This window comes from Amblyraja radiata, chromosome 20, assembly GCF_010909765.2.
Source record: "Amblyraja radiata isolate CabotCenter1 chromosome 20, sAmbRad1.1.pri, whole genome shotgun sequence".
NCBI classification, from domain to species: Eukaryota; Metazoa; Chordata; class Chondrichthyes; order Rajiformes; family Rajidae; genus Amblyraja; species Amblyraja radiata.
In genome coordinates this window covers 731,994-749,148 of record NC_045975.1, presented here as the reverse complement: position 1 = coordinate 749,148, position 17,155 = coordinate 731,994, and the positions used below count along the sequence as shown (strand labels likewise).

The 17,155-nt window shown below is 43.4% G+C and overlaps 1 protein-coding gene across 1 annotated transcript in view; it reads left to right on the top strand.

Moving 5' to 3' along the window:
* The window catches only part of c20h11orf49 (chromosome 20 C11orf49 homolog), a 95,910-nt gene that overhangs the window by 44,301 nt on the left and 34,454 nt on the right, over positions 1-17,155 (top strand). Inside the window, exon 3 of the mRNA XM_033038612.1 lies at positions 14,736-14,820. Within this exon, the coding sequence (XP_032894503.1) occupies positions 14,736-14,820 (85 nt within the window). The remainder of the gene's footprint in view (positions 1-14,735; positions 14,821-17,155) is intronic.

The window sequence follows — 17,155 nt, the reverse complement described above, 5'->3', positions numbered from 1 at the left end:
CCACCCTCCCTCCCTCCCCTAAACCCCCTCCCCTCCACACCCCCTACCCTCTTCCCTCCCCCTCCCTGCTCCCCACCTCTCCCCCTCACCCCCCTCTCAGCACCCCCTCTCTCTCCCCCTCTCTCCCTCCTCCCCTCCTCCCCCACCTTTCCCCCCTCCCCCACCCTCCCTCTTCTCCTCTCCACCCCCCTATCCCTCTTGCCCCTCTCTCTGTGTCTCTGTCTCTCTCTCTGTCTCTGCCCCTTCTCTCTGCCCTCACTCTCTACCCCCCCCCCACCCCCTCTCTAGATGTGACTGCAAGTTGGGGGCTATGCATCAGTAGATAGGGTGGTTATGGGGTAAAAGGAGCAAATTAATAATATTAATATAATATCAAGGGGGGTAATTAGCGTGAGTGCGGGGGGGGGGGATAGTTAGTGTGTGACGCTGCATGCCGCCTCCCCCCCCACAACCGCACGTTGGGGGAACAGACCCAACGGGTCTGCACTTGGTCTAGTATCCCTCTAAACCTGTCTTATCCATGTACCTGTCCAAGAGGGTGTGGTGTTCCATCCTGTTTCTTGTAGCCAGTGACCATTTTGCTGACATTAAGGAGTTATTGTTGTTTTGACTTCATGCTTCAAGCTCTCTATCTCCTTCCTGTCTATAATAATAATAATAATAATGGATGGGATTTATATAGCGCCTTTCTAATACTCAAGGCGCTTTACATCGCATTATTCATTCACTCCTCAGTCACACTCGGTGGTGGTAAGCTACTTCTGTAGCCACAGCTGCCCTGGGGCAGACTGACGGAAGCGTGGCTGCCATTCTGCACCTACGGCCCCTCCGACCACCACCAATCACTCACACACATTCACACACATTCACACACAGGCAAAGGTGGGTGAAGTGTCTTGCCCAAGGACACAACGACAGTATGCACTCCAAGCGGGATTCGAACCGGCTACCTTCCGGTTGCCAGCCGAACACTTAGCCCATTGTGCCATCTGTCGTCCCTATACTCCATAACATCATTGCTCAAGATGCAGTCCACTGGTGGTGCCGTCTGCAAACTCATAAAGGGAGTAAGAGCAGAAAGCAGAGTCTGTGGAGTATAATAAGGGACTGATGATGTAGCTTTGCTATTGCTGTGCTGGCCGTTTATTGATTTTGTGCCTTGTGCCAATCTGCCTTTCTGCCTTCATATGTTTTGGCTCAATGTTGATCAATTTGCACTTTTATTTGAAGTTTTCTTGAGAAATATTGATAAAACTTTCTTTTAGTGTCCATGGAATGACAGTGTGATGACATCTCGGCACAAGATTTGAAACGGATGCATTTGTAACTTCATCACAGATTTTGTGCAGATCTTGAAGGTTATTACATGAGACCACATCGAGCATGCATTTTCATAAGTTGTTTGCTTCTTGTGATGAGAAGCTGTCACATGTCATTATGTTGCAGTTTGCGATTCCCCTGGTGTCATTCTTCTCCACCTCCGTTCATTGGCCCAGAACCAATGTTATAGTCATTCATTGTGGAAACAGGCCCTTCGGCCCAACATGCCCATGCCATCGCCAACCAAGATGCCCCATTCACACAAGTCCCATGACTCTATGACTAGTGTAGCTTAGGCATGTTGGTCGGCATGGGCAAGTTGGGCCGAACGGCCTGTTTCCACACTATATCACTCTATGACTAGTGTAGCTGGGGCATGTTGGTCGGCATGGGCAAGTTGGGCCGAAGGGCCTGTTTCCACACTATGTCACTCTATGACTCGTGTAGCTGGGGCATGTTGGTCGGCATGGGCAAGTTGGGCCGAAGGGCCTGTTTCCACACTATATCACTCTATGATTAGTGTAGCTGGGGCATGTTGGTCGGCATGGGCAAGTTGGGCCGAAGGGTCTGTTTCTGTGCTGTATGACTCGATGACGCGTAGTTTTCCCTTTGCAGAGCACCACCACAAAGTTGCATTGCTTTGTGACTTGCTTATCTTGGTGATGCTTGTAATCATTCTTTGTTCAGAAAACAAAGTCATGGAGGAAAGCCAGCACTTTGTTTTTTGCTCAAGATTCCAGCTCTGCAGTCTCTTGTGACTCCAATTGTGCTTTGTTGTCATCCTCAAGCAAAATGTTCTGTCTTGATGTTTGTTGTGTGTTCTGATTTTATTCATAATATTCTTACCTTATCGTCTTCTTGCAACCACTGGATTCTCTTAGCCAGTGGGGTCGTTTGAAACTCTTTCCAAGGCTCTGCTGAAGTTGCTTTGACATGCCTTCTTCGATAATCTGCATTTTCAGCTCTTGCTCAAGATCAGAGAAATAATATTTTGCAGTAATTGTCTCAGACACATGAAAGGCAGATCAGTTGCTTCTTTTGCCCTTGCCTCGTGGTGGATCATTGTTGTCTCGTGAACCATTTTCTGATGTGAAATAGAACCAAACGTTCCACTGACTTCCTATGTAGCAAGCACGTGGTGACAATGTGTTATAAATAATGCATCCTGTAAGCTTACAACACTCACAAAAATGATTTCTTCTTGACAGAATCATTGATTCTAAATCCTCTCATCGTCCCTTTAGACCTGCGAGGCGACCTTTCCCATCTGGCATAACCAAGGAAGGGTCGTTTAGTATAAGTGTCAAGTGGCATGACTGGCAGTATCCTAATGGTTTGTACATGTAGCTTTGATGCACTGACTTGATGCACTGGTTTATTCGCCATTGGCTGCCTCACGCAGACTCCGATTAATTAGATTGGGTGTTTGTATTCTTCATCTTGCGTTTGAGGCAGCAGAGGTTATGTAACGCCCTCCAAGCGCTGTAGCCAGTTCAATGTGCTGTTGTCGTGGGCCGTGAGGTCTACCCCTCCACCAGGGGGGTGGAAGACAGCCCCGATGAAAATTACCATGTCTATACTACAGCTGTTAACAGATGGGCTCACTTAGTTGCAGCCATGACATAATAAGAAGCCAACATATTGGACTGATAACTAACAGCAAAAATACATCCCAGCAAAATGATCAATATTCAAAAGGAGACCAACTGCAATTTAAAAAGCACAATAAAGAAGATGTTTTTAGTGTTTTCATCTCTGAAGACATTAATACAAGTGTTTGCATTCTCTTCTTTGGAGTGTGTGATAAGGATAGTTGAACTAATCCAAATGAAATTGAAGAAAGATGGTTGTAGATTTCACATTAGAGATGTCCATGTGACAGAGGCAGTGTTGCCATGTGAGCTGCCATATAAAACCTTTTCTTCATGTCCACACAATTTTACAATGAAACTAACTTAAACAAATACTGCCTTATTGTTTCAAAGAGATATTGTAATAACATCTGGTCATGGGTTGCACTAACCAGGCATTTAGATTTACCGAAAATGTAGTTATTGGAGCATTGATGTTTCTGAAGTTTCCTCATTTACGTTGGTGTCTATTGCTCTAACTTCTATTTCTTGTATATGGTGTGCACAGCCTAAAGTTGTGGGTCAACTTGTTCTATTTGTTTGTGCACGTCGAGCTGATTGCATTAGTCGAAACAGGGTGGACCATGTGAAGGTTGCAATCTCCCACCCTGTGGTTTTAACTTCAAAATGTCGACTATATTCAAACAAATGCTTCGTTGGCTGCAGAGTAATTGAGAATGTCCAGAGTTTGTGAAAAGAGTCACCATTTATCTTTTAGTTTTGTGGAATAAGATATTGAACTTACTCTTACATTACTCTTAATAATCTTTCAACAAAGCACTAAAACATGCACAAATGTTTTCATTTATCTCACTTAATAAAGCAGAACAAAAATTGTTTAAAAATACTGTCCACATTATGTCATTGGTATCTTTGGTTTGAGAAATATGGTTCACATATGTCATAAGAAATTTGTATGTTTAACTAATGACTTAAAGATTTTTTTGAGACAAACAGCTTTCATATGCTATTACTGTCATGGAAGTGGTAGAAGTTGCTTTGGCCACATCAACGGCAGCCATTTCAAACATTGTGCCACTGCCAATTTCTCCAATCATTATCGATGAGCATCAAACGTCAACGTTGGGAAAAGCTGTTCCTGAACCTGGAAGCAGTTTTCCGTGTCTAACACCTTCTTCCTGGTAGCAGGATTGAAATGAGATTGTGGTCAAGGCATGTATACAGGCCACAGCAGAAAAGGAAGCCATCAGTAACCTGGCTCTTTTTCACGCCATCCTCTGCTTTCATTACTTACAGCTTTTTACCATAATGTATTTATCCAAATGATAAACAAGGAACTTATACATTGGTTTACAGAAGAAGCAACAGCATCTGCAGTTCTTTCTTATACAGAGTGCTGGAGTAACTCAGCGGGGCAGGCAGCATCTGTGGAGAACATGGATAGGTGACGTTTCACAAAGTGCTGGAGTAACTCAGCAGGTCAGGCAGCATCTCTGGAGAACATGGATAGGTATTGGCTTGACGGGCCGAATGGCCTACTCCTGCACCTGTTGTCTATTGTGACATTTTGGGTTGGGACATCTCTGGAGTTGCCTAACCTGCTGAGTTACTCCAGCACTTTGGGTCTATTCCATGTAATAGGCGGGGTACTGGCGAGGGGGGGGTTGATATGCAAATGGTTGCACAAAGGCCAGACATGAAAAAACAAAAGGTGTGAGATTGGATAGATGCAAATTGTGACGTCAGATGAAGGAATATAGATGGAAGGTGAGTGGAAAAATGGGCATGAGCAGGGAAGAGCTGGGGACGGGAGAGGGGGGGGGGGTGTGTGTGTGTGGAGGGGGAATACAGGGTGGTGGTTCATGAGGTTAATTACTTAAAATTGGAGAATTCAATGTTCATACCATTAGGTTGTAAGCTACCCATAGGGAATATGAGGTGCGGTTCCTCCAGTTAGGAGCTCAACCTGCCAACTGGTCCAGAACAGACATGTCAGTATGGGGGTGGGAAGTGGAGTTAAAATGGTTCGCAACTGGAAGATCCAATATATTGGTTATCTGTAGGCGGCACTGTTCTGGCAGCAGCCATGTCAGCAGCGCGTTAGTTTTTTCAACTTTTTTTTATTTTTTTAGTATGTTTTAAAGTATGTTTTTGATGTTTCTCGGTGTGTTTTGTGTGGGGGGTGGTGTGGGGGGGTAAGGGGGAAACCGCTTTGGTCGCCTCCTCCAAGGAGAGGCAACTTTTTCCAGGTCGCCCCCCCCCCTTGGCTTAACATCAAGGATCGGCGCGGCCTTTCCACGGAGACGCGCCCGGGACTTCAGCGGCGGGCGCAGCGTGGACTCTCGGCGTGGAGCGGGTGAGCCCTCGCTGGGGCTCGCCGGAGGGGAGCGCTTGGTTTCGCAAGCCCGCGGCAGCCTGAAGCCGCGGTCTGCAGAGTTCCAGCTGGTGCGGCGTCCGCAGCCCGGGATCCCTCGTGGGGGACCCGGGGGGGGAAGAAGAAGCCACCACTGCCGGCCCGCGGCCAACTTCTACCGCGGGTCCGGCGTGAACTTAACATCACCCCTGGAGGGGAGCTTCGACCGCCGGCCCTGCAGTCTACGGTGCTTCTGGCTGCGGCGGAGACTTTAAATCTCGACCGCCGGCCTGCGGCCTACACCAACTTAAAGCCGCGGTCTCCGGTGAGGAAGAGCCGATCCTGGACTGACTCTGGACTCTGGTCCTGTCCACGGGGGGGAAACGGAGGAGGACTGGCCAAATTTTGTGCCTTCCACCACAGTGATGAATGCTGTGGTGGATGTTTGTGTTACATTTTTATTGTGGTTGTGTGTTCTTTATTATTGTACCGCTGCTGACAACCCAAATTCCACCGACCCTGGTTGTGTGGCAAATAAATTCTATCAATTCTATATTGGCTTAAAGGTGGCAATGAAACCTGCCTCCACCATATCCACCTACAGAATGTGTCACACTGCAGCCAAGGGGTCTAGGAAAGAGCGTTCACGTCGCGGCCCTGTTTCAACCAATCTTTCCACCACCACGCACAAGACGCACAAGAAGTGCAAGACAGACACCATTGTGCAGATGCCGAGAAGTGTGTTCAGCTCTGGCTGAACAACTTCTAATCTTGTGTGTGGACTCGATAAGAAGAAGACTGCAGCCAATCGCTGCATAAAAGACTATTCCTCATGCCACTCTTAAATCTTTCCTCCTCTGCTTAACCTATGGTCTATATTCCTGTAACCTATAGCCTTCAACCCTCTCCGCCAAAACGAACAGCATCCAGTTATCCACTGTGTCCAGACCCTGCATTCCATCAAATCTTCACTCAGCCGTCTCCAAAAAATAATTTCTGGCCTCTCTTATCTATGCTTGCAACTGTAGTTCCCTATCCCAGCAATTATTATCATAAATATTTTCTAAGCCCTCTCAAAAGCCGAACCATTCTTCAAATAATGATGCCACGAGAATTGAACATAATACTCCATTTGAAGTTGCTGAGGCACACATGCCCCAGATCCCTCTGCTCCTCAAGTCCTTGTGGAGCATTATTCTTTATATTATATTGCCTTTCTTCCTTGCATTTCCCCCCTTTAAACCTTGTTGCCATGTGGTTCATGCATTCTACCAGCCTATTTATTTGTGCTACAGTTGATCACCACTGGCTTTGTTGTTCTCAGGAAAGATGCAGATTAACACAAGGACAAGGGTGGCAACAAGGTGTACTTATGATCATTTGTATTCTCTGCCTGATGGAGGAAGAGAGAAGTGAGGTAACCAGGGTGTGAATGGTCCTTCATTATGTGTAGGAAAGAACTGCAGATGCTGCTTTACACCGAAAATAGGCACAAAATGCTGGAGCTACTCAGCGGGTCAGGCAGCATCTCTTCAGACCAAGAGTCAGGGGAGAGGGAAACTAGAGGTATGAAGAGGTACAAAGAACCAATGAGTGAAAGGTATGAAAGCCATGTTGGCTGCTCTCCTGAAGCAGCAGAAACTAACACAAGGAGTTGATGGGGGAGACTGCTCAATGTGATGCACTCGGCTGCTCTCTGCAGCTCCTTGCAGTGTTGGACATGTCAAGCAGTGATACATCGCGAGGGGTGCTTTCCATAATGCGCTTGTAGAAATTGGCAAGAGTCATTGGAGGGGCCAAATTTCCTTTGTTCTCTGAGGAAGTAGAGATGAATGTGGGTGGACCAGGATGAGTTCTTGGTGAAAACTTCAGGTTCTCAAACACTTTAATTCCAATGCTGCAGACTGGGACGTGTACTCTACCCTGCTTCATGAAGCCCATGACCAGCTCCTTCGTATTGCTGACTTTGAGGGAGAGGTTGATGTCTTGACACCTTGTTACTAAGCTCCTCATCTCTGTCCTGTACTCCAGCTCGTCATTGTTTGCAAGATCCTGCCCACTACCGTTGTGTCATCTGCAAATCGGTAAAGGGAGATAGAGAAGTTTCCGAGCCAATGTTAGTCATGCATGTGTAGGTTTTATGATCATGTCTGTTTTGAATTTACATGCTTATGGATGCTCTGTGTGCATTTCCTTTGACATTGGCCATTTGAGGATTCTTCTAGTTTTCTCTCATTGTCTACATTTGCAAACTTTCAACCTCATGTATGCACATGCATAACCATTTAATGTTGCTGGTGTCTGGGTGTGGTTTTCTCTATATTCACTTCATGTATTTTGTACCTCTGTGCATTTTTATGCCTCAATTCTGCCCCAGGCCTTGGTTTAGGAGAAGATAAAAGATGAAGTAATCAAGTATAGGGGATCATTTGGCAGTAAATCCCTCCACAATGAACAAATACTCAATAGTTTGTTGACTGAAGTCAAAGCATACAAAAGTTAAACTTTTAATCAAAAATGCAAAATAAAGCAAGACTTTTCCAACGTGATGAAAAATCGTCTAAACATTTGTAATTACTTTGTCCAAACTCAATATTAATCTAGAATTTATTTGTTGTAATCACGAATAAGAACAAAAATAACAAATGTCCGGTTAATATGTTAAACATTTCTGCTGGAAGATAATCAAGATAGCCGAGCATTTATAAAATACAGAATTATTTACAAAAATGCAAATGTCTGGTAAATATTTGCTTGGATCACAAAAAAACAAATTTTTACCGGTTGAAAAAAGCACAGTACATATATCATAAATGTCAGAGATTTGAATATTGGATGTAATCTTCTTGTGCATTATTTACTCAAGTTAAAACTTGAATCTGTAATGAGTCCTCGTAAATGTGAGATAAATTATCCCATAGTCATAAAAATGTACTGAAATTTGATTCCACGTCTCCCAGCCAATGCTGTATCGTAGCTATTTCTTCTCAGCTTAATTATGTAGCTATTATTTTAATAGTCGATGAAAATATTGTGAATGTCTGTAATGTTTTTTAATATGTGTATCATTTTGAAATGTAAGATTGCCTTCACTGCAATCAATGTAAACCACAGGTTTGTGAATCGGGCCTCCTCGGATGGACTGTGGGATGTCAGACTTCATCTTGGAGGGCTGTCGGCCTATGTCTGTGTAACAGCATGGAAAGTGGCAGTCGGGAGGGATTGCAGGGATAGTTTGGAGGGATCACGGGAGTTGGAGAGATCGCAGGTGGGGAATAGATCGGGTAGATGTACTCAAGCGCTTGCCCAGAGTCGGGGAATCAAGGACCAGAACACATAGGTTCAAGGTGAAGGGGAAAAGATTTAGTAGAAATCTGAGGGGTATCTTTTTCACACAGAGGGTGGTGGGTGTATGGAACAAGCTGCCGGAGGAGGTAGTTAAGGCATTGACTATCCCAACATTTAAGAAACAGACAGGTACATGGATAGGACAGGTTTGGAACGATATGGGCCAATCTTGGGCAGGTGGGACTAGTGTAGCTGGGACATTGTTGGCTGGTGTGGGCAAGTTGAGCCAAAGGGCCTGTTTCCATGCTGTGTGACTAGCTTGGCATGAGGGTGGGAGGGAGGGGCGAGGTAAACTTGGGTGGAAGCATGGGGGAGAGGAGCATAGGGAGTTGGTGGGGGGGGGGGGAGGTTGAGCATAAGAGAGGGAGGAGTCTGGACAATAAGTGGGAGATGGGTAGATTTAGGAGGGGATTAAACGGCACTTGAGGAGCTTGGGGGGAGCAGTGTAGGGGACTTGGGAGGGAGCAGAGTGGAGAGGGGCCAGTGGAAGTTGCGGGTGTAGTGATGAGGTGACTGGAGAACCTGTGGGAGAATGAGGCAAAGAGGACTAGGGTGAGGGCAAGAAGCCAGGAAGCTTTGGAGAAGTTCAGAGAGTTGGAGAAGGAGTGAGCACAGCCTCTACTCCGTCTGCTTTGAAGAGCTCTCATCTCACTGCTGCCATTAGGAAGAAGGTACAGGGGTCTGAGAATCCTTACCTCCAGGTTCAATAGTGTCTGTTTCCCATCAACCATCAGGTTCTTAAACCACACTGCATGACCCTAACCACAACCCTCCCTCAACTTCACACAACTGCGGGCTTCACATAGGTTGCACTACATACTTAGGCTTGCACAATTATAGTCTGATTATCTAACATTGCTGACAATTCATTGTATTGTAGATTATTGTGTATTTATTTGTTGTTTTGTGAGTTATTGTGCCCGTAAAGGTGCAGCAAGTGAAACATGTGTTGTCCAAATGGCAATTAATTTCCCTGGACTCTGGTTTTTAATTTAAGTTTTATAAAGTTCCAGTACCTGTTTTGAGTTCTGTGGGAAGAAGTTGAAGGAGAGGATGGAATGGCCCAGTATGTGCTGAGTAAAATGGCCAGTGCAATTGTAGCCATGGTGGGCAAGTGTTCTCTCCTTCTCTGGAGAGTGTTGGGTGTTCAAACAGATCTGTTCCAATATCACTAGAGTGAGGCTCTGCCTGTGATTGGCATTTTGATGGGGAGGAATAGCTAACTGGCCCTTTGTTTTTACATGGCTATTCAGCAAATTTCCCCACACATTCAGTGGGGGTTTGAAAACACATATTCACAAATGAATTTACAGAATAAAAGTTCAATTCACTGCACCCTGCTTCGAGCCCTGCGTCATTTGTTTAAACAAGCACAAACAGTCGTGTCCCGTCCGTGGATCAGCATTTGCAGTTCTTTCTTAAACATGTCCCCAGTGTGGATCAGCATCTTCCCCTGGCTTAACTTTGGTCCTTTCAGATCAAAGAGGACCAACGCATATTTGGCATTTATTAAGTTTAAAATATCTTGCCCGCCCTTTACATCTCTATCTCTCACATAGCTGATCACAATTGACGAACCTAGCTAATGTCCTCTGTTATTTTCCTTTCTGTACTCCTGGAAAATGGGTGTGTTGTCTTCCAATTTCTATTCACCATCCAGAGATTCAGCAATAAGTACTTTAGCAAAATTGGCCATTCCACTGCTGAGGATAATCTCATTGATAAAAGTATGGCTGGATAAGGAAGAATGTCACTTTGAGTGTCTGAAACCAAGGATAATTGTCTGATTATATATAACAGATTTGTCTAGCAGTGACAGACAAGACATGACCGTGGTTCAATCTGTGTAAACTCAGTTTAATTTGACACCATATTTGTCTAATCCATTTTCAAAGGAAGAAAACTTTAAAACCAAACATCAACGTTGCAGAATATTGAACATCTATCTTCTTGCTAGATCTACTTTCTCAGCAATTTTTTTGTTGAAAAAAGCAGAATATTCAGTTGCAAAACAGTGAACAAATTCACACGTTGCTGGAATTGAATCCACATTAGCTTTGCACTTTCACCATTTCACTTGTTTAATCTTTACCTTCTCTGCATCTTACGGTTTTCACATTTGAACTTTTCCAGCATCTGGTGAAAGGTTATCAATGTAAAATGTTTACTGTTTCTCCGTCCAGAGATGGAATCTGTTCTGCTGAATATTTGCTCCATTTCCTATTATTATTTTGCATTTCCGGCAACCATAGTATTTTCTGAGGAGTGTGTGAGCAACAATTAAGGATTCCTATTCATATTCCTATTCATAAAAAGGAAATTAGAAAAGGTTTGATAATGAATGAACACTTTACCTTCATTTATTTCACAGTTTAGATAAACAGAATGTTCTGTTTTTGCAACGAAAACTGTTGCTAAAAGTATATCCAGCGAGAAATGGTCCAATTTTGTGTTACACATGTTTAAATTTACTAACTGTGCAAGTGGTTTATTAGTTAAGTCACTTGAAGGAAAACTATTTGCTAAATGCATACAAAGCGGGGTAGGATATTCCATTAGGATAATAACCACGTTATTGTTTCTTTACAATTACAGGAGATTATTTCAAATGATTGGTTTTCCTGTGAGGGGTGATCTTTTTGTTCATCTATGATGGTTTTCACTGTTCTAAAGTTTGATGAGATTATCACCACAGATAAATGACACAGCTTTAAAGAGGGATACTAGAACAATGCACATGAATTTTGAAGATGGAAGAACACTGAGAATTAAAAGAAAAAAAGATTTGATCTCTGGTTTTACAAGTGGAGGTGAAGAGTATAGAAGTATACAAGTTTGGCTCTGGTTTGAACATTGAGGCCACTTCTGGGCAGCATGTTTTAGGAGCATGTAAGGGCCTTTGATAGAAAGCAGATGAAATGGTTCCGGAGATTAATGACTTCAGTTGTTTGGAGAGACCAGAGAAACTGGAGTTGAGGTCTTTAAAGCAGGAAACATTAAACAGAAATGTTGGAGTTTTTCAAAATCGAGATGGGAATTGATGAGGCAATAATGGGAAATGGTTTCCAGTGATGGACTGGTCAATAACGTGAGCACAAGAACCAGAGGCTGCAACATATAGTTGTTATAATTGGTGATTTTCAAGTCTGGAAGGGTGTGGATCTAAATCTATGACTAACTTTATAAATACACAAAGGACAAAATATAACCATGGCAGCTGTCATCAGCATATCTATAATGTCTCTCTTTTGGAAAACTCCTTGTCTCATTTGTATTTGGGCAGGCTGCCTCAATTTGTAATTATTGCACCGATGACTGTATAGGTGTTGCTTCTACACGTGTATAACATCAAATCATTTCACTCCCTGCAGATGCTGCCTGGCCCACTGAATTACTCCAGCACTTTGTTTTTTGTAAACCAGCATCTGCAGTTCCTTGTGTCTACTAATTTCTACATTTTTATGCTTTCACCCAACCTATATCTAACCCTTTAAAATCTCCACCTCAGGGGGTAGTTAGTCATCAGTTTATTATTCGCCCATTGACCTCCATGGCTACCTCATCAAAATCCCTTTCCACCTTGCATTCATCTCAGTAGTAGCTTATTCTTCCCAGCCCTATATGCTGTGATGCAAAGATGTTCCACGCTTTCCCATGCAGTTTTAGGGAAACACTGCATTTTAAGTTCACTCTTCGCACTCTGTACATGCAGAAGTTCCTTGGCCTGGTTGAAGCAACAAAGTTGAGCCCTGTTCACTTGAGAAAGCAAATGCAGATAGAGTCACAGAGTGACACAGCGTGCGGTGGCAACAGGCTCTACAGCCCAACTTGCCCACACCGGCCAACATGTCCCAGCTACACTAGTCATAGAGTGACACAGCATGCGGTGGCAACAGGCTCTTCGGCCCAACTTGCCCACACCGGCCAACATGTCCCAGCTACACTAGTCATAGAGTGACACAGCGTGCGGTGGCAACAGGCTCTACAGCCCAACTTGCCCACACCGGCCAACATGTCCCAGCTACACTAGTCCCACTTGCCTGCATTTGGTCCATATCCCTCCAAACCTGTCCTATCCATGTACCTGTCTAACTGTTTCTTAAACATTGGGATAGTCCCAGCCTCAGCTACCTCCTCTGGCAGCTTGTTCCATACAACCACCACCCTTTGTGTGTAAAAGTTACCCCTCGGATTCCTGTTTAATCTTTTCCCCTTCACATTAAACTTATGTCCTCTGGTCCTCGATTCACCTACTCTGGGCAAGAATCTCTGCATCTACCTAATCTATTCCTCTCATTTTTATACACCTCAATAAGATCACCCCATGTCCTCCTGCGCTCCAAGGAATAGAGACCCAGCCTACTCAACCTCTCCCTGTAGCTCACACCCTCTAATCCTGGCAACATCCTCGTAAATTGAGTGACTACTTTCCAGAACGTCGAAGTTCGTCCAACAGTGGTGATCTCGAGCATTCCGTTATCTGTCACTAAATCTCTGTCCCACTTCCATCCTGACGTCTCCATCCACAGTGTCCTCCATTGTTTCAGAAATGCCGACTGTAAGCTTGAGGAGCAGCACCTCATATTGAAGATGTCAGAATTTGGTTTGAATTAACCATTTTTGGCAACTTTTCTATTCCTTCCTATCTCCACAGATGTGACTGTACACAATACATCTATTCCCTTTCTCGTTCCGCTTGATCTGCTGCCTGTTTCCAGCATGTTCGGTATTTGTTTTGCATTTCCAGCACCTGCAGTTATTTTTTGCTCGAGTGAACTCTCTCGATTGAGTTGCTAGCAGTTATGACTTTGTTCTTTCCTTGTATTGTTTTCCCAACACCTGGCTTAGTGCCTGGCCCTCGTGAACAGGTATATTACTGTATATTTAGTGTAAGGAAAAGCAGTTCCTAGTCATGGGAAACAATTCCTTCCCATCCTATAGTGCATGGCTGCACTCACTGTGGGGAGCAAGGAGCAATGGGAATACTAGAGAGGGAGCTGCAGAGACTACACATCTGCTACCCCATGGGTTAAACAATGCTGCTGAGCTGCATTTGTGAAATTAAATCAGATTTTAGATGCCCATTACCGTGATCACAAACCCTGAAACGTCTCATCATTTTCTTTAAATTAATTTTCATTCCATTTAGCTGAATATATAGACAGTTTATTACCAGTTTTAGTGTTCCTTGCAGTGTAATGTAGGCATAATAATTTGTGTGGTTAATGTAGAAAGCTCTCAGTTGTCAATAAAAGTCTAATCAAGAAATTCAGTTTGTTAACAAAACAAAAATTAGATTGTGGGCAGGAATTCATCATGTTTGAGTAATATTGAGTTTTCACTACAAATGTAATTTTTTATTTAGTCCGTTATTTCCTGCTTTATTACGAATGCAAGGCACTATATTAGACCTGACAAACATAGGAACTAAATGTGGAGAATTCAGTGTTCATACCATTGTGTTGTAAGCTATCCAAATGCAAGATGAAATGCTCTTCCTCCAGTTTGTCCATAGCCTATTCTGTCAATGGAGGAGGCCAAATCACTATGGGAAGAGGAATTAAAATGGTTGGTCTTGGAGGACTGAGTGCTAGCGTTTTGAGAAACACTCGCTGAGTCAGCACTTGTTGCTGATGAACTGTGGGCCACATTGGGAACACAGGTTGGGTGCAGTAATTAAGGTCAGAGGAGGTGCACATGAACCTCAGTCTTACCTGGAAGGGCTGCTTGAGTCCTCGGGTGGAGGTGAGGGAGGAGGTGAAGGGGCATCTCCTGCCATTGCAGGGGGAAGTATCTGGAGAGGGGGCAATATCGATGGGAAGGGATGAGTGATCCAAGGAATTGTGTTTCAGTGGGGTATAATTTATTGGCACCATCAAGTACTATGTTGATTTCTTGCAAATATTTCTTTAAGATTGGATTCACAAGTTCCAAATATAATCATAGTTAATTCTCAGTTAAATTAAGCATTTGATAACTAATAGTCCTAAACAACATGCTTTCAATTTAGCAAGTGCCAATAACAAGTTATTCTATGGATATTTATGTAGTTGCAATCATATTCTTGTTTCAAACTATTATCAATGCAGAAATGATATAATTTGATTTGTTTTAAATTTCAGATCTACTGACTGTGTTGGAGTACCACTCCTTACTTCAGCTCATTTGCCATGACTTCCCGTTGGATCTTGCCCAGAAAGCAGCAAGGTAATGTTCCATTGGACAAGCCTTTGTGACACCACATTCAAGATTCAATGTGTTTAATTGCCATGTGCACTGAAAGTGGAACAGTGAAATCCTTACTTTACTTGCTGCAGCTTCATTCACACATTAACACGACAAATAAATGTACAAGAATCAATAATACAATGTTATCAGTACTACTAGAGTACAAGTTAGTGCAGCCAAAGCCAAGCCCATAGTAGATCATTGCTGAAGTAGGTTGTGGTGAGGGTTGTGGGGGGTGGTTCAAGAGCCTGATGTTGTTGGGAAGAAGCCATTCTTGAACCTGGAGGTCACATTCTTTGAATTGCAAAGTTCTGTGAAAAACTGATTTTGTGGTGTCAGAGGCAGACATTTCTTCTTTTGTATCAATATTCAGTGTTTTTCTAAAGACTGATTATCCATTGTTTAGTAACCCTATAAAATCAGTGCGTTAGAATGATTAAGTATCTTCTTTTCATTTCCCAGAGCTGTTTTTTGTACCAGTGGAATTGTAGTTGCACAATGAAGTACCCTGTTAACGGGTAAAAAGTACTCTGTTATTAATAGTGACGTGCTCCAGCTCTGCATTAGGTTTAGGCATATCTGGTTTTCAGATTAAAACACACTTGTAGCTGTCAACCTACGCAGACAGACTTTCTTCCAGTACTTAAATTCCACCTGTTACAATAATAATCAGTACTGTATGTTTCATTGCTGACGGGGTGAAATTAATGTTTATATCTGGATATTTCAACAGGTTAGAGGCTTTGAATCATGCGTACTAATAATTTATTATACTAAATGTACATTAGAGGTTCATTTGATTTCCCCCCCCCAATTTTGGGAAGAATTAAAACTACGGTGACATGAAAACACTGTCCTGAAAAAGAGAAGAGCTTTGAGCAGTTCTCCTCACGGCACGTTGAGGATACGTCCCCCTTTATAAGACCAGGCTGAATTGCAAACAAGAGAACAAAGAATATCCTGCTGACTTGTTCTCTGCAAGTTAGTAGCTGTTGAACAGGGAGTGGGATATGGGGAAGTCTGGTTCCACTGTAGTCTCCCATTGGCTGAAGATACTGGGAATTGGAGTGTCTCTCCTGTCTTTCAGGCAGGCTACTTAGAAAATCAAAGTCTCCAATTTGTAGAAAGTTCCAAAAACAAAGTCAGTTAATCTGATTTGTCGGTTGTAGATAGAGTCATAGAGAGATACAGTGTGGAAACAGGCCCTTCGGCCCAACTTGCCCACACCGGCCAACATGCCCCAGCTACACTAGTCCCACCTGCCCATGTTTGTTCCATATCCCTCCAAAACTATCCTATCCACTTACCTCTCTGTTTCTTAAATGTTGGGATAGTCCCAGCCTCAACTACCTCCTCTGGCAGCTTGTTCCATACACCCACCATCCTTAGTGTGAAAAGGTTATCCCTCAGATTCCTATTCAACCTTTTCCCCTTCACCTTAAACCTATGTCCTCATGTCCTCAATTCACCTACTCTGGGCAAGAGACTCTGTGCAACTGCTCGATCTATTTCTCTCATGGTTTTATATATTTCCTCTCATAGTTTATACTAGGGTATAATTATATTAGGATATATTCTGATATGATCCAGATCAACAGTTTAAGGGGCAAGGGGACCTTAAACAGGTTGAGAGAGTACACTAGAAATAGTGACTGTCTGTGACATCTAATGGTAATAAATTGTGCCAGTTGTATGGAAGATCATCGCTGTGTGCTGTGCTGTGATGAAATGGGCAAATGTAGCTGTGGAAGCTGAACTGGAAATAATAACGTCAGAATCTCCAATCTCTAGCAAATCTAGGAACAGGACTCAATAATACTCTACTACTTTGAGAAAAAATATTTCTGTTGAAAAGTGGAAGGCCTTGCTGATCATTGAGGAATCAGTAATCTGGAGTATAATTGCTTCAGGTTAGAATGGACTTCAAGGGCAAGTGACCAGCCCACTCAATGGTTTGCTGATCAGTTGGAGATCCAAGCTGAGAGCATCATTGAAGCACAGAAGGTCATTTAGTTCAGTGTGCCTGTGCCCATGCAAATGCTCTCCAGTCTAGCCCCATGGATCATGATACCTCCAGCACTGTTCAAATGTGTTTCGGTTTTGTAGCTTCTCTCAGATAAAGAGTTCCAGGCCCTTGTTGACCTCTGAATTAAAAAAACATTTTTCTTACTTCCCCTCTAATCCTAGCGACTATTTTAAATCTGTGCCCCTGGGTTTTGACTTCACTAATTCCTTCCTATGGACTTTAGCTGCACCCTTCATAAATGTATATAGAATCTCGCTTCAGTATCCTCTGTACCAAAGCTCCCAGCCC